General features: G+C 39.5%; 1 protein-coding gene across 8 annotated transcripts in view; it reads right to left on the bottom strand.

The window, feature by feature from the left end:
• LOC106880489 (synaptic vesicular amine transporter) overlaps nucleotides 1–19,443 on the bottom strand; it is a 187,706-nt gene that overhangs the window by 91,924 nt on the left and 76,339 nt on the right. For all 8 annotated transcript variants that reach the window (XM_089362807.1, XM_089362809.1, XM_089362808.1 and 5 more), the window contains one exon: nucleotides 14,857–15,047. In XM_089362807.1, coding sequence (XP_089218933.1) covers nucleotides 14,857–14,983 — 127 coding nt within the window. In that variant the 5' untranslated portion in view covers nucleotides 14,984–15,047. The remainder of the gene's footprint in view (nucleotides 1–14,856; nucleotides 15,048–19,443) is intronic.

The raw sequence follows: 19,443 nt of genomic DNA, 5'->3' as shown, positions 1-19,443 counted from the left end.
GATCTATTTTGCTTTTCATCCTTTCGGGGTCGATAAGTACCAGTTGAACACTGAGGTCAACGTAATTGACTCATCCCCTCCCCCAAAATTGATGTCCTTGTGGCAAAATTTGAAATCATTATTATTATTATTATTATTATTATTATCATTATCATTATTATTATTATTATTATTATTAGCAGCAGCGGCAGCAGCAGCGGCAGCAGCAGCGGCAGCAGTAGCAGCACTGTTTACGCCAGCGTACCAGGCCTCAAGATTTGCCTGTGCTCTTCCCGGTAAGACAACCAATAACCTTTTTCAGGCGTTATTCGCATTGCAGCCATTTTTAGGCAGAGTGAGGGATGGACTAGTTCCTCTTCGCCAGATTATGATGGATTCACTGCAAGGGAACGATGGCAACCATTGCCTCAGTTGACAGTTTTTAACTTTCTGATAATAGCAGACTTCATTTTTGAAGTTGACTGGGTTTTGTTGCTTCCACAAATGACATTGTTGCCGTTGTCACCATCATTACCATATCTTCAGGATCTTCATGAGAAAAGTACACACACACACAGAGACGTGTGGTAGCGAAGCATATCCACAGATATTCTACTGGCCTTTCTCAGAAAAACACTCCAAAATAAACAATGCAATCCTTGTTAAAACAAATATTTAGTTCTTGCTAATCAATTACCGTTCCTCTCCGTTCCAAAGATGGATCTTCTTTAATCAGTGAAGGCATTTCTAAGAGAGAATATTTCATAGATCTTATTTAGAATTTCAGAATCTTAGGGTTATCAAATATAATGGAGATGTAGAGACTGATCTGATGATCCCATTAATTGTCAATGTGTGGAATGGTTCACCAATTTCACGAGATGGAAACATGCAATACTTTTTTTCAGTGGACAAGGGAACTGGCACCAAACCCAAATGTGGTAAATTTCATGCTATTTCCTTCCTTGTAATTGTTGATAAGATATTTGAAATATTAAAGGAATTGTTGAATACAGTGTTCAGGTGAACCACAACTAAAAGAAAAATAATAAAAAAGGCCATCAGGTTTATTGTTGACGGATTTCAGGAAGCATGGAAGTTTTAAAGGATGTAATGTCTTGATAGCTAACGACTGCTGTGGGTAGGTTATTCCATGCTTCAACAATTCTGAGCGTGAAAAAATGATTCCGAAAGCCATAGATGCTGTTTTTTGATTTTATAAGCATGTCCGCAAATGTTTGTCATATGGAATTCAAAAAGGTGCCCAAGGTTGCTGGAAAGATGGTGGATAATTTTGTGGATGTTAACCAAGTCAGTTGCCAGAGCTTCAATGTATCCATGCCCAGGGAAGCAAGACATTCAGAGTATGGTAGACGCCTGGCGGCGGGTATTCGTTTTGTTGCACGTTTCTGAACAGCTTCCTGGAGATTTATAGGCTGAGCAAAATGGGTTCCAGACAAGTCGAAACGTTTAGATGCCTTAGTGGTTTATTGAAAGGTAATTATATGCAAATTAACTTTTATTTTGCTGTATTCGAGATCTATTCGTTTCCTTTAATTGCAGGTTTTTATCATATTACTAATTAATTCCTAATTAGTTGTAAAGCTCTGTAAATGAATACAGGCTACTATTAGACGAATTAAGATATGCTGTTGTAAGATTAATGTGTGTCTAATTATCGCAGGAATCGCTCCACTCTATTTTAACTTTCCATACGCAATATATTTCCTACAAGTACAGTTTAGTGGTATGGTCATTACATCAGTAAAACAGAATTTTTCGCTTTATATAACCGTGTTCGCTTTATTCCCATTGTAAATCCTGTTACATTATATTCAATTTGATACCACACACTGCTGTTTATAGTAATGCTTTGCATAAATTTTAGTTCACATGTATCACCAGTTGAAGAGCTGAGCAAGCGCCGAAACAGACAGGTGTACCGGTATTTTAACATACTATTTTCATTAAAAATGTCTATTCATTATATATTCATCTTGTGTATTCATTTCACAGAGACTTTTGTCATAGCCTACACTAATGATCTACCGAGTCGTAGAGTGTTCCCAGAGAATGAGCACTTCGACTGGACGAAGTGTGTGGCATTACACACGCATACAAACACATCGTTATATATATATATATTTATTTATATATATATATATATATATATATATATATATTTATATACACACATGTATGTATATAAATATATATACATATGTGTGTGCGTGTATTATGCACGTCATAAATAGTTTATATGTCATGTTTTATAAAAGGGTTATGTTATCTATATGGAATTTATATATGCCTATACACTTATCCATATATCTTCATACGCACACACATACACACACAGAGCTATAATATATATATATATATTTATGAATGCATATGCATACACATGCATATACACACGCGCGCACACATGTTTAAGTCGGCGCGAAAGCTTGAATATATGCATTCAGGCATCAATATCTTAAAGATACACTTGTGTGTATATCATACCTATGTGTGTGTGTATGCATTTACACATGTATGTGTGTGTATATATATATATATATATATATGTATATATATATATATATATATATATATATATATATATATATATATATATATATATATATATATATATACATGTATGTATATATATATATATATATATATATATATATATATATATATATATATATACGTGTGTTTACGTATGTATAAATTTGTGTAGGAACAGAGTGTGAGTGCCTGTCTGTGTGTGTGTGTGTATGTGTGTGTGTGTGTGTGTGTGTGTGAGTGTTTGTGCGTGTGTGTGTGTGTGTGTGTGTAATTATTTCATGCTTTCTGTCTTTGCTCGTGTTTATCCATTTATTTATCAATTTTAATTAATTTGTCTAAAAGTTAATTAGATATGAGTTTCTAATTAATTTCTAATTTTTCTATCTCCTCCAACTTTCGCACCTACCCCCACCCCCGTTCCTACCCTTCACAACTTCTGTTTTCTCTCCGTTCATCCACCACTGTTGTCCAATCAAATTATACATTCACACACACATACGGATGCACGCACGCATGCGTACGCACACATACAAATACTTACATACACGCACATGTGTTTATATTCATACATAAGCACACATAAGCACACATAAGCACACATAAGCACACGTGCACACTCACATATTCATATGCATGTACTGGTATATATTTTTATGTATGTACGTACGTACGTATGTATATATGTGCATGTATGCGTGTGTGTGTGTGTGTGTGTGCATTTGTGCGTGTGAACAAACCGACGCACCGATCGAGAGATACAGAGTAGAAAATAGAGAAAAATAAACAGACTTTGGGAACAGTGAAAGAGACGGGGCTGGTTGTGAACGTTGGTTCCTGGAGAGAGGAGACGAGACTTCGTAGTTACATCGAGTACGTTCTGTGTATCTGGCTTTGGAGTCAAGAAGGACAGCAGGGCATTGAGTACTAAAGTGGGGTGGGGTGGCAATGAGAGAGAGAGAGAGAGAGAAGGAGAGAGAGAGAAGGAGAGAGAGAGAGAAAGAGAGAGAATTGTTCGGCAGGGATATGGCAGTGACAGGTGAGAGAAAGACGAAAACTAAGAATAAAAGCATCGCCCGAGAGGAAGCAAACCAAATTAAACAGTCATTACTTTCTGGTTACAGCTATACTCAATCAACAGGATCTAAGCGCTTATTTATGGAATTTATGAGACAACAAAGTCGATGGGGTATACATCAATAGTTATGCCCATAATTATTCGATAGTTATCAAATGGAGTCACTATTTTTTATAGTTTTCGTGAAGTTTTCACGGGTCCACCTAGTAAAAATTGTTATCGTACAAAAAAAACTCGCCGTAAACAATTGCAGTAATGAAAACTTGGGAATCCAAAGTTTCAGGATTGCGGGTCCGGGTTCCACCCGGAATGTTTTTAAGTTACTCACGGAATCGGCCTGATTTCAAAATGGTATGATATGTTGGGCTACAGCGTCTAGGAATAAAGTTGAAAAAGCGTGACACACTGACAATCGCATTTATTATATTAGATATTCATCTCGTATATGATATACTTAACGCATGTGTGTTATTGAAAAGTCAGAAGCTGCATCCGTCCAGGAAAAATCCCTTTATAGAATTATCACGTTTCAAAAATACGATATCCTCCTAGGCGAAACGAAATTTTACCCCACCCACCTAGGTGACTGCAGGAGCTGCTTTTAGTGCATAATTCGAATTTTATTCAGTTTTAGCGGTGTCATTGCAAACTAATATATTGCTTATACATTGTGTTTATACACTTTAGACTGGTCGGCTCCACTTTGTTTCGAAGATGAAACGAGTATGTGACATTCTCGCCAAAAAACAACATGGTTTCATTTCGGTTCCAGTCCTATTCACCAGATTTAGCGCCTGCAGACTTCCATTTCTTCCCCAAGATGGAAATACAATTCAAAGGTCGTTGTTTTAACACTGTTGTCGAGATCAAGACCGAATCGCAGAAGGTCCTCCACTCGCTTACGGTTAACGCCTTCCAGGCCGGATTCCAGAAGTGGCAGAAATGTTGGGTCTGGTGTATTGTTGCGCAAGGTGATTATTTCGAAGATGATGTGAAAAAACTTAGATAAATAAGCTATTTTTTTTTATTTATCAAACATAACTAGCCAGGGAACCTTTCGATACCACCTCGTGCGTGCGTGCGTGCGTACCTACACTCAGATACATGTATAGGACTGCGTGCATATATCTGTGGAAACTGATAATCTTTCTTTGTGCAAATACACATACGCGAGACGCGCGCGCGAGCACACGAACACACACACGCGCATGCAATGGTGTTGACCTAATCGACCAATCAGTCTTTCTCGGATGGCTGTGTCCCTAACAAATTGCTTGTCTTGTTTAGCCACAGATGAACCTTGCTTCAGTAGATTTATGAAGACCGTCATTAACTCAGCTACAGTCGTTTTCAGACTGAAATGTTGTCACTTACGGAATATTTGACTGCTAAATCTAGCAGATCGATCAGCTGCACAAAGACTGTTTCGTAGTCGTATCATTAATAGTTATAGAGTTGTCTATTATCTTTGTGACTGTCTCTCGCTTTTGTGTGCCATACATACATACATATATATATATATATATATATATATATATATATACATACACACATAGGGATAAGTGTATGAATGTAAGTACATATGTGTGTGTGTGGTACGTGCACATGTGTGGATGTGTATATACACATAAGCACATACACTGAGAGGGCGGCTTTGCTATGAGTTACTTCATAGAGAAATTCAGACCATAAACTTCACAGCGGGTTATTATTGTTATACATATTAATATTACTGTTCTTATAAATTAAATGTCTGCCACATTTATAAATCAAAGCAAATGGAAAACAGTGACAAAAATAAAAGAAATTATTCTAGACATTTTTTACTTTCACTTTGTATTTTTTTGTCCTTCATTTGTCAGTAAAATACGCGAGATTGACTTCCAAGAACCATTTAATGTCAAGAAAAAACCCAGGATCAGTAAATATCAATACAGACTCTCTCTCTCTCTCTCTCTCTCTCTCTCTCTCTCTCTCTCTCTCTCTCTCTCTTTCTCTCTATCTCTCTCTCCCCCTCTCTCTCTCTCACACACACGCACGCACACACACACACACACACACACACACACACACACACACACACACATGATATATACCTAAGATTAAAGGGGATTTAGAAATCCGAGCGGTTTCCACATTCAGCATTCCTGAGAACACTGGTTAATGAATACATAAAAAATGGTCAAACTATTCCATACAAATTGAAATTCTAGAGAGAATTTGTTAGTTGTGGAGTTAGGGTTAGAGTAAGTTCAAGAATAGAAGTGATGGTATTACATTTATTCATTAATTACGATCGTTTCAATATATACATTTGCGCATGTGTGTGTGTGTGTGTGTGTATTCCCTTTCAACAAACCTTAGAGACTTTGAAACAACTTGTTAGTGCAAGTGCAGTCAGTTTGCATACTGGACATCAATAGGTTTTAGAAGTCATCAAGAGAAAAATGCTCAGTTTCGGGACCTTTGATGACTTTACTGCGCACCGGTCCCCTCACTGAAGTGAAACCCCCTACCTACTTGTTTGACTACCAGTATTCGACCTCAAGTCCTTTTCAAGATCATCACCTCTCTAGCCAGGATATACATGTTCAACCATATCCAATGGTTGGATCTCAACTGTTGCCTAGATTTCTTTCAAAATGGCGTTTGCTTGCTGATGTTTGACACCAATCGATAGCAGCCACTGTCTCAGTTTGGTTCCAACAAAACCCCATCCATTCAAATACTACAGGGAAGTGTATTACACTCCAACCAGTATCTACACAGTCTACTGGTTCCGTCTGACAATGCTCATCTTTCTTAATCTGGGCTGCAACTGTACTGTCTTCCTATTGGACAGTTAATTCAACAAGGTGTATTATCTTACTTTCATCACACCATCTTGTCGTATCCAGCTTCTTCTTTGTTAGTGTTGGAAAGAGGCGGTCACACGCTTCAAAATCTGCTGCTGCCTCCTCCCATACTCCATCTCAGTTATCCTCATTCACAAATTTCTCCTTTCGTTTTGGGTAACCATCTTGACATTGACAAACGTGATAAACTGTTTACTACCATCCTTCTGCGGTTTCTTGATCATTTCCGTCTGCTTCTTACCGACATTGCAGAGTATTTTGAGGACCTCATTGTATCTCCCTCCATGTATACACTTCCAACGCCATCGAGCAGCTAGAACATGCTTTAGCGCACCAACTTTTCCTCATCACCAGTTGTCATTCGCTATTTTCCACTTCAGCAGTTGAGGGATGTGATGGTATTAAATGGCAATACATCAAAGGTGGATCGAAGGAGGAAGCGGAACTGTGAGGTGCTCTACTTGCAAATATCATCCCGCCAAACCTTCTTTTCAATAACTTCCCACTTGATTATCTGGACTTGTTGATGGCACTGAATCGAATGCAGTTCCCTTGCCTGATTTTTCGGGCCTTAACACAGCCATGAACTGCGGCTCTGCACTCCCTCTGTGTCATCGATGAAAATGGTTTAAACGGATTACAACCAATGCCTTTCCAATTGCTTTGAATTGCACTCCTCCCCCTTCTCGATGCTCCAATGATGCTGTTATGTCATCAGTTTCTTTTTTTGTGCACAGTTTTCCTGCAGTTTTTACATCTGACGGATTGTCCTGTACTTCTACAGCTTCGGACTTCTTCATTATAATGACTGTTTGCACCTTTCCAGATTTGCAGATCTTAGCAATTAATTTGGCAGTTGACGAGACAGCTTTCGATATGGCCCTGAACTGTTAATTGTTCAAAGTAAACCGAGCCATTTCTGATGCAAATACTGCATTTTCGCTTCATGGTCTCCACTCTTGATAATGCTACCTCGTATATGCTCAGAGGGCAAGCAAGATAGAGCTATAGACCAAAATGCAAACACCAAATCTTGTATTTCTCTGGTAGTTTTGACTTATCAATTGCTTTTCACCCATCCTCAGTTTGTGCCATGATCTCAATGCCTCTTCTCTTATCAGACAAGATGGTGTACCATCGTTCTAAACTTTTTACAGGTTTCTTCTTAACATTTGGTATGGTTTGTCCTGCTATTTTGAAATTCATTTGCTTCTGCCAACTTTAAACAAATGCCGAACTGTGTGAATTCTTTGCTTTAATACCCAATCGTAGAGTAGTTATGTGGTCGCTAGACATGTTAAAGATAACAGTCAAATCTTTATATAATCGCACTCTAGGCTTTAAAAAAGGAAGAACGTATCGGATAATGTAGACGAAATGTTTACGGCTGGATTTCCTGTGATCCTGGTTCTTTTTTTTTTTACAACAGAGCTGACCTGGGGGCAAAACAACGACAGCAACAATTTTTGCCAATTTGGAAGGAAACTAGAGAATGGGCGAATCATTAAAACGAAATATTCTAAAGTTTCCTTAAAGGATTCTTTAAAATTATTACAGTTTGTTGCGATTGCAAATTAAATGTTGTTGATGTTGATGTCATCACAAATAAAACTTTTTCAGATTCATTAACAAAAGCATTTCACTGCTGGCTTTCTCTCTCTTTTTTTTTCTTGACAAATGAAGGAAGGTTGCGATGGTGACATGCAAATACCATTTATTTACTTCCGGTTGTTTTGTTTCAGATGTTAAATTATAATTATCGGATTGTACGAAGACAAATTTCAGAAAATATTTTCAACAAAAAAACCTCAAGGTTAATTTTCTGTAAAATGGAAAAAATGAAGAATTAAAATGGAATAAAGAACGAATTGAAATGGAATAAAGAACGAATTGAAATGGAATAAAGAACGAATTGAAATGGAATAAAGAACGAATTGAAAGGTATCTCTTGATGGAGTAAACAGATTAAAAAATAAAGTTCCTAATCCTGATACTTTCAAAAAGATAAAATTAAATTTTAGTAACATCAATAATCTTATGACTGTTTCTTGCAAGTCAGCGACGATGGGAAGCACCATTGCTTGGACAAGTTTCTCAACCTTAAACATTCTTTTTCCTTTCCTTCTCTCTTCTTCTTTCTCTTCATTTTAAAATTCATTATTAAAATGCAGTTGATAATTCGTTACGCGGAATTCCGAAGTCCGGTTTTGAGTCTAACAATTTTAGGGGTAAGAGAGAGAAACCGCTTACATGGAAAGATCGGGAAGGTTTGAAAATCTGAGAGGGTCACTATAAACAGCAGTGGCCCCAAGATAGTGCCCTGTGGAACACCACTGGCTATTTGCGTTTCCTTGGCCACTACTGCCTGACGTCTATCCTTTAGAAAGTTGTGCAGCCATTCTCCAAGTTTTCCGCATATGCCCAGATCGCGCAGTTTGTGACATATCATACCATGGTCAACTTTGTCAAAGGCTTTTGAAAAGTCGAGATGTATCACATCCACGCTTGAGTCTTCAGCAGCTTTTCTAACACCCAGTCGTAGTGTTGCAGGAGCTGTGTCAGACAGCTTCTACCTGGACGAAATGCATGCTGGGTGTCAGTCAGTAAGTCATTTTCTCCTAGGAAGGTGATTAGTTTCTTGCGGACTATTCATTCTATTACTTTATTGATATGTGAGGTCAGAGAGATAGGCCTATAATTTTTAGCATCTGCTTTGTTTCCTCCCTTATGGATAGGGCATATCATCCCTTCAGTTTGTTATATATATATATATATATATATATATATATATATATATATATATATATATATATAAATTGGATCTCTTCCTGTTACGGGTTCCAGACGAGCTTACCTCACGGCAGGAAACTCAGATGAGGGCAGCAGCATGAAACTCCCTCATTGACCAAATGCTACATATTAGAGGAGGTTCCAATTAATGGTGTAGCTCAGTCAATGCTGGTGCTCCAGCATGACCACAGCTTTGCAGCTGAAACATTAAACAAATATTTATGTATATATAATGCCTTTGGTCTCAGTTTAAGCCGAACTTTGCTGTAAGATAAAGTTTCTGACTGCAACCATCTCATATTGTAAAGAAATGCTGATCTTCGATATTAAAATTAAGATAATAATGTGTCAAAGAAGAGAAATGCAAGCATGGTAGATTAGTCGCAACATTGAGTTCTTCCATTGACTGTAGAGTAAAACTACTCCAAATTTTGATTCTGAAACTAACATCTTGAAGTGAATTTCAATATTTTCGCGCTCCTTAAAATGAAAAGCAGTGATGTAATAAATATGCCGTGAGTGATAAAATAAAAAAAACACAAAAAGTTGGCCAAATGACACACTCAAATGATGAATGCTCTCATATGGACTCATCTAATCAATCAATGACTGTAGTACTGATCGATTCTGTCGACCGATCCGCTGTGACAAAATACACTTGCTTGTTGGAAGCTGTATTGACTAATGGCTGTCAACTATTGGATGTTCACTATAGAGTGAGGTTGTTGAAGTAGTTGGAGCGAGGCGGTGTGTAATTATCTCTTTACAATTGTGCCTGTGGTTGTTGAAGTGGTTTAGGGTGGTCATAAGAGAGCAGCCATATGAGTCGCTGCTCACTGGTTGTTGAGCCCCAGATCAATTTTGATCGAACAGACCTTATGGCCACAAGCACTGCAGCCTTGACCATAGGTCAAACAAAATGTATCTAGAACTGCATAATAATTTGTATCTTAAAAAAAAAACACTGTCATAATGTCTAAGACCTTGGCGGTGGAAGTTTTTATGGTTGTGATACAAATATAATGTAATGGAGGGGGTGGGAAGACGATGAAAGCCACTGCTTCCAACACCGGGTCTTTCTTCTTCACAGTAAAATAACTGATTCCACCGTGTGAATATTTTTGTGGCTCCATTTGTTAGATCCTCGCTGTTTCTTAAGTCAATTAGTTAAACAAAAAGGTATTACAATGGACAGGCTTTTCTAGAATATCTCTTCATTTGTCTCTTGTTCACGTCCTGAAAATTTTATTTCTCCACATTTCACCAACGATCTCAATGAAAGAAAATCGTTACATTTCTTGGCTCGTCTCTCTTGATGGGAATTTTCCCTTTCCAACATGGCTGTCGGTCCAGTTAACAAGTTGAATACTGTAATGAGTCAGTATGGCCGTTAATTCAACATGGCCCTATTTTGTCAAGTTGCTGTCACATATCGAACAAATACAAGCTTTTCTGGAAAGGTAATCTTCGATATCCACTTAAGTTTGTTCTTCATTAGGGTAACTGATTTTAACTATTGGTTTATGATCAAAGACGCTCTATCCATGGCCATCTCGTCATTTTGTATATCAGGGATAACATTACCCTACATATCCTTTTTTGTTTAAGACAGTAAAGCGAAATTTGAGCTAGGTCAGGCTACAATTTCAATCAGGTTGAACGACAACATTATATGTAGCCGATCCATGTTGTTTACTGCTGTGAGATGTAGTCGCTGAAATGCAGCAATCGAATGACAATAATTGAATGTCCCTTGGCAACGGGCACATGAGAGTGCCAAAGACCAGAACAGAACTTACAATTATACAATAAAAATGTGCGTCAACATATTTAGCGAGGAATGCATCAAAAACTAATGAGGAATAATTTGTGGCGAGGCATATACAACGTTAGTTCAATGATTTAACTGGTATATAATCAACTTTGATAACTTTCCACAATCGGAGAGAGAAGACAACACAATTTTCGTCAAATTCCCAAACAACATATACACCTACATGTTATTATATACGACGTATGTTTATCTACACGTTAATCTATATGATAACTTGTACGTAAATATTTGTGTTCATCTACGTAGTGACCTACATGTTCATATGGATACAAATCTGTAGGCAAACATATATATGTTAATCCACATGCATCTCCGTCTATCAGTTAACGCACGCACGCACGCGCACACACACACTGAAATATAGACATTAATCTCCGTGTGAATATATTTCTGAATCTGAGAATTTACATGTTACCGTACATGTTGATATTTGTAGCATGGAAGGCGGTGAGGAGCTGGTAGAAGCGTCAGCCCGTCGGGTCGAATACTCAGCGGTATTTCGTCTGTCTCTACGTTCAGCTTTCAAATTCTGCCGAGGTCGACTTTGCCTTTCATCCTTTCGGGGTCGATAAATTAAGTACCAGTTGCGTACTGAGGTCGACTGGCCACCGCCTCCAAAATTTCGGGACTCGTGCCTAGGGTAGAAAAGAATCGTTGGCACGCCGGACAAAATGCTTAGCGGCATTTCGTCCGTCTTTAGGTTCTGAGTTCAAATTCTACATGGGTCGACTTTGCCTTTCGTCCTTAGGGGGCCGATAAGTACCAGTTGAACACTGGGGTCGATGTAATCGACTTATCCCCTCCCCCGAAATTACTGGTCACGTGCCAGAATTTGAAATCACTATTTGTAGCATGGAGGTATGTCACTAGACAGGCAAACAGTGTTGTCTTGTAGCCCCAGGTTGGTCCTAAACGGTCATTCTTATGAACAAAAGCCTTCCAGCCATGACTATCCAATATGTTTCTCTAACTACACTTAGGATACAAATATGTCCTTTTCAAAGACAATAGATTGTCCTTTGAAGATTTGGCTGCTATTTCAAAGAGGTCATCTCCGCATAGGACGTCTGTGCATATGAAGAGACAGAACAAGCGGATGGAGAGAGAGAGGGGGGGGGGGAGAGAGATAAAGGTCAAGAAAGGAAGAGAGAGAGAGAGAGAGAGAGAGAGAGAGGAAATGAGGGAGAGAAAAAGCTGTGCTTCTGTCATTATAAATATATAAATATATCCACGAGCCCACAAATATGTATATTATTATTGTTGTATATTTTTTTGCATATTTGTGACATGTGTCTGTAGATTCCGATGGAATTACGGAAATATCGAAGCAGAAGTGGGGAGTGGGAGGGAGCGGGAGAGAGATAGAAAAGGAAAATTTTCTGACAAATTCCAGATCGATTGCTAGAAAGATATCTGTGTCTGTCTGTCCTTCTATCGATCTGTCTATTTGGAATCTGTCAACGTATTTTCTTTATCTTCTCCCATCCACCCTCTCCGCAATTCTATTATATTTCATTCTTTCCACCCACATTTCTATACGTGGTGCACAAATATATATGCATAAGTGATAGGAACAGCGCTCTGTTACCCTCCCTCTCACACACTGTCTATATACACACACATAAATACAGATACATACACACATATTTGTGTGCGCATATATGTGGCGCGTGTGTGTGTACACGCAACTCATTCATTTCACTGCACGAACTTCTCCCGATCCATATGCAAATTCCGCAAAGCGTTGTGCAGTGAATGAACACGTCCATGATGTCACGTGACCGGATATGCATACTTCGGTCATGTTACAAGTCAAATGCCATCAGTGATTTTTGTTAAGATATTTCGGATTGAAGCACGAACTACAATGGGCGATTGAGATATTGTGCTCTCATGGAAATATATCTTGTTCTCTCTTCTTAGTTAATCTGTCAATATGTTTGCCTCATTCTAATTTCGTTTGGCCTTCTCTTCGTCCGTCCGTTTCTCTCCCCCTCTTTTTACAAGCGACCGTCACATTAATGCTACGATGATAGCAGATGTAGTGTTGTTAAGTAGGTGTTGATGCTTGGAGCATTGTACCAACTTAGTTATTTCTGTAGACCTACAACAGTGGATATATAATAGTCAGATGAAGAGAGGAGGGGAGTTGATCCCATATGGTGCAAAGGAGCGAAAAGAGAAGATTAATCCCTGTTCACAGCGAAGGCGGGAGTCCAGATGGCCCCTGTGCAAAGACCGTCCGAACACAGACAGATATTGTAGTGAATGACCAGTAGAGCGGAAATGGCGTGAGACCAGGGTGTCATTGCCGAGTCTGATGTTTTGGAGGTGCTCCGCGAACGGGTCAGCCAAGCGGCGTCCCGTTTGACCGATGTACAGGGAAGGGCAGAAAGAGCGGGAGATGCAGTAAATGACGTTGCTGGAAGTGCAGGTGAATGAGTTGGTGATGAGATAGGGACGATGAAGGGTGCTTGTAAGGATGGTAGTGTTGGAGAGGTAGGGACAAGTACGTAGCGTGGACGGGAGCAGAGGAACGAGCCAGGCTGAGAGGTGGGGTTAGGGAAGAAACTGTGGACCAGGAAGTCACGCAGGTTGTGGACTCGTAAATACATACACACACTCGGATTCGAGCACTATTTTTTTTCAGCCTCTCTATCTATCTATCTATCTATCTATCTATCTATCTATCTATCTATCTATCTATCTATCTAGCATGTTTATTGCCACTTCAACATGACTGTTCCGTAAGAACCGACGTCTCTACAAATCTTTACAAAATTATAATAACTTGTCACTTACCCCTTTCAAGTTGGGGTTTCCTATCTCACTGTAAGTTTTCTTTTCGTTTGTGCTTTTCATGTTGCCTCTTTTTGTTTCTATTTTCCTGCTGTTTTATGGGTTCTTGTATTTCCGTCTCTAAGTCTGTGTGTTCAAGTATTTGTGTGCCTGTGTGTGTGCTTGTATTTGTGTGTCTGTGTGTTCGTGTATGTGTGTGTCTGTGTGTGCTTGTATTTGTGTGTCTGTGTGTTCGTTTGAGTGCAACTCTATGTGTTTCGTCTGTGTCTCTATGTCTTTAGGTTTCCGTAGTTCTGAGTTGTTTCGTTTCTGGTCTGAATGACTCTGTACTTTTAATTCCTTCGCTGGTACTCCCTCTGGTAAATTTACTCCGTTTCTCGTCGTGGGTTGAGTTTCTTCTTCCATTCCTTTACACAAGGCACACACATACACACAGACACACACACACACACACACACACACACACACACACACACACACACACACACACACACACACACAACACTTAACTTAAAGATGGACTCGAGCATCCAAGCAAGAGACACTTTTACACAGTTGCTTTGAGCAGTCGATCAATCTGCTACAAATGACAGTAAAATCTCTTTCGAATCACACTTTACCGTCTTAAATAAGGAAGTATCACAGTTAATGTAATCCTGCATACATCGAAAAAGTAACGAGGTCATAAGTGGAATGTCTTTGATTAAAAGGTCTTCTCGATAGGGGCTGACCAAGGGTTAAACAGCTGCCATAACAACACACATTGTGTTCTACTGCTCTACACACAAACAGCGATTATGGGAAAATACGACCGAGTTAATCGTTCCTTACCAAATACTTCATACACACTAGTCTGGCTATTTTCGGGGTGATAATTGTTCGTCTTATTACGACTTTCAACATTCACCGAACTCTTCATAACAAGAGAGATATTATAAAAAGAAGGATCTCAAGTGTATGGTACTTACCTACTGTTGTTAACAGCATGTTGTCTAGGAAAAGGGCGATGAAGACGATGAAAAGTACTAACTGACGAGAATTGCGACATCTTGAAAACAAGTCAATAATATAGTTCCGTCCAAAAGATTCTGTCATTGTGCTGACGGCAGCGTTCTTGGTTTCAACTCAAAATGACGAGGCCAAACTCATCCGACGCTTCCTAAAACGAGAAATAAAAATAAAAAACACAATATAGTGAATTGGTGAATTTAGTTTGACGTTCTTTCCTCTCCTGTGTCTTGTATGTACCATAGTTTGTTAGAGTGTTACTGTGAGGCTGTCTTCGCGTAAAACACGTTCAACCTCACTAGAGAATTCCTCTTAAAAGTCAGTAGGAAGAAACATGCGAACAGGAATCTTAGAGTTGAGATTGATGACGAAGGTCTTCACCAATTCTTTAGTTAACGATTAATCTAGATGAATCCATGAGGTGTAAGTGAAGTGCAATGATTGAAACAAAAGTCGTAGCCTCGGATTCTTTGAAAATTTACTCCCACTTCACAGTGCTCTGAAACGCAGACAATCATATTCACATACATATATCTATCTGCAAGTAGACATAAATATGCACATATTATACATGTACAGTACATGTGTATATTACACACACACTCATATACACACGCGCGCATCTTGGTCTTGGCCTGTAGCCTCTGTAGGCTGAAGGGTTTGCCATAAGTCCTGAAACTGGTCTCGATGCTGGTTTCGTCGTCGCTACGGAAGGCAACCGGCAGAGTGACTGAGAACAGGTGAACAGTGAAGTGCAAGTACAAAACCCTGCTGGAGTCAGTTAGTGAATGAGAAGGCGTCGGAAGAATCTCTATTGTCCAGTGCTCGTACGAGCATGAGGTCGGGGAACTGTCGCACCATGGTGATAAATTTATCCCATAATCCTCCAAAGCCCCTCATGACCGACGGTCTCAAAGGCCTTGGTTAGATCTACACTTCCCCCTGAAGTTGGCATGCGGCAGAGATCATGTCAACTGTCCCACGACCCTCTCTGAAGATATACTGACTCTCTGACAGGTATCTGTCTTGCATATGGTGAGTGAGATGGTTAAGGACTCTTGAGAGTATCTTGCCAGTAATGGCAAGGAGAGAAATTCCTCGATGGTTGTCACAGGACTGCCCGTTGCCCTTTCTCTTGTAGAGACGGACAGTAGAAGCGTCCTTGAGCACTTGAGGAAAAACTTTTAGTTGCCACATGATCTAGATGAGATTGGTGAGCTTCTGTGCCAAGATTGGTCCCCCCTGCCTTGTATAGTTCAGCAGGGGTGGAGTCAGATCTTGGTGCCTTGGCATTCGTGAGAAGTTTGCTTCCTGAACCTCTGCTTCTATTGGAGGAAATGCTGATGTCATGTTGTTCGCCGACGACTGCGCACTTAACGCCGCCACAGAAGCCCAGTTGCAGTAGAGCATGAACTGTTTTCGCACAGCCTGCAATAACTTTTGCCTCACAATCAGTAGTCAGAAGACAGAGGTCATGTACCAACCTGCCCCACAGAAGCTCCACCAGCTATCATTGTCGAAGGGGAAACACTGAAGGTTGTTAAGTTCATATACCTCGGCAGTAAACTCTCCAGATCATTGAAGATGAGGTCGATACACGCATCGAGAAGGGAAGCTCAGTGAATCAGTGTGAAAGAGGAGAGATATTAAGCTGGCCACCAAATTGAAGGTGCACCAAGCAGTTGTACTACCTACGCTACCGTGCGCCTGTGAGACATGGGCGGTTTATGAACGCTATACTAAAAGCCAATTCACTTCCACACAAAGTACCCGAGAAAGGTGTTGAAAATCACCTGGCAAGACAAAAAACAATTTTTAAGTGACAACGCCGAGGGACGCGCGCAAAATTTTCTCTCCATTTAGAGAAAAGCACAAATGCATTTCAGATGCTTATTCCTCCACCTCCTATATGTGTGTGTGTGTGTGTGTGTGTGTGTGTGTGTATGCATACATACGTACATTATATATATATTACATATGTATACATATATATATTACATGAACATACGTCCCAGTTTAGCATCGAAAGACGACACAAAAGTCTCTTCACTTTTGTTTCGAGTGCTCTCCATTAATTTGTAGTGCTACACACGCACACACACGTATATATTATATATTTATGTGTGTGTGTGTGTGTGTGTGTGTGTGTGTGTGTGTGTGTGTGTGTGTGTGTGTACACTCATACACATATATAATATATACATGTGTGTCCCTACGTGTGTGTGTGTGTGCATGAGTGCGTGCGCTCGCGTGTGTAGTACTACAAATTAACAGAGAGCACTCGAGACAAACGCGTAGAGGCTTTTGTGTCGTCTTTCGATGCTAAACTGGGACACATGTTCATGTAAACGAGACCTGATTCACCGAGTTCCCTCCACCCCCTTTACTACCCATGATGCTAATAAATCTCACAAGACCAGAGACTAGCAACAAGAAAATCTGATGAAGTTATTGATGAAAGTATTTGTCAAGTAAAGATAGTCGTATTTGCTGATCAAACAGTGTGAATTGTGTGCTAACTGATTGGCCGGAAGTGATCAGTAGCGAGAGTTCTATCACCTCATCTCTCAGATATTTGCGCTGGTAAATTAATGGAGAAAGGAAAACGTGTCACACCCAACGGACAAATAGAACTGACAGAATCGAAGACAATGTTTAGTCGCAGCCGAAAGTCAGTTTTGCTTCATTAGGTCTAGGATGAAAGACATTCCAAACGTGGTTGTCTAGTCTTTTTATTAAGGTATATTGTATCTAAGACTATATTATCTAATGTGTCCTCTTTATAGACAGTTGTATGTGTGATTGGAGGGAGAGTCAGCTGCTGTTTCTAACGGGTCGAGTGACCATAATCGGTGTCCGCTGTATTTGTGTGGCAGTATCGGTAGTGCTTCAGTGGTAGCAGCTGCAACAGTGCCTTTTCTCCATAGTTTTGCTGTAGAAGCGTGATGGTGATTGCAATGATTGAGGGGTCGAGCAGTTTGTATTTATATGTTGTGGTTGTAATGCATCATCGCAAAGATTGTAATGGATTGTTTGGCGGTAGCTGTAGTGATGACGGTTGTCACAGTAGCTGTATACTACTACTACTACTACTACTACTACTACTACTACTACTACTACTACTACTACTACTAGTAGTAGTAGTAGTAGTAGTTTTGATACAAATCTTGTATTTTGAGCACACTTTTGTATGGGACAGAAACTTGTAACCTCTCACATGTGTTGTCTGTGCAATATCTGCAACATAAAATGGCAAGATATCAAATATCAAAATCTTAGAAAAATGTAACATCTCCAGTATCCAAAGCCTGCTGCTGAGACTTCAGTGCAGATGGGTAGGACATGTTGTTTGAATGAAAGATGACTGCATTCCGAAAATCTTTTCTGTGGCCACAGAAAAAGGGACGAAGGTGCATCGAGACCAGTTTCAGGACTTATGGCTAAGAAAAAGGCACAAAGGTGACCTTAAAGAGAGAAATATAAATTAAGGCAATAATATTATGCTAATGAAACAAAGATAAGAGATTTAGACTAAAGACAGACAAACAATTACATTAGGTAGGGACAACACGAAATAATAATTAGGAAGACGCATTAGATCAAAATTTAAAAACTGAGCTAAATGCCAAACGGTAAATAAAAATAATAATAAAATGAAATAAGACAGTAAACATCAACACTTTAGCTGACACTGAAATGGAATCACAATTTTAATACTCTCCATTGGACGGAAAACGGAACCAGCTTCACTAGATTGTAAGACAAGCAACATAATAATTGCATTTAGAAAAATACCGCCCTTTTACAAATCTGAAGGGAAAGATTTTATTTACGATGAATACAGAGGTAGAAGACTTATGCACGCACACATACACACACTCGCGCGCGTACTTACATGCATATAAGTTGGCCAGATGGATCCTTAGAACTTTCAGAACGAGAGAACAGGAAACCATGATGGTCCCCTGGATCACATTAGTCCTCAGCCGCTTAGACTACTGCTCCTAACTATATCACCACACAGTGTAAAATTAACGGCAGGACTCGAAGCAACAGTGAAGTTACATAAAGATCTCAACAGGTCAGCTACTGAGAACGGCTGAAAATGTTGATACTCTCTGGAATGAAGGAGGGGAAAATATGCAGTGATATACATTTGTAAAATCCAGAAAGGACTAGTGCTAAACTTTGGCATTGAAAATTACACAAACACCAGAATTGGCGGGGCCACTGTATAGTGCCAAAGATCCCATCACCATCAAGATAGAGGGCCAGATACAGCAACAGCTTGGATTTCAAAACCTCACAGCTCTGCAGTATTCTCCCAAAATACCTGAGAGCCCGACATGGAGTGGATGTTGGTATCTTCAAGACAAAATTGGATCTCCTCCTGTCGACAGTTCCGGATAAAACCTATCTCACGGCAAGAAATACTGAGGACAGCAACATTAAACTACCTCACTCACTAAATGCCACGAATCAGAGGATGTTTTAAGTAATGAAAATATAAAAATGTAGCAAAACTGAGGGCGGTGCCCCAGCATGAC

The sequence above is a fragment of the Octopus bimaculoides genome, chromosome 14 (assembly GCF_046866305.1).
Source record: "Octopus bimaculoides isolate indiv1 chromosome 14, ASM4686630v1, whole genome shotgun sequence".
NCBI lineage: Eukaryota > Metazoa > Mollusca > Cephalopoda > Octopoda > Octopodidae > Octopus > Octopus bimaculoides.
This window is presented reverse-complemented; position numbering and strand designations above follow the sequence as displayed.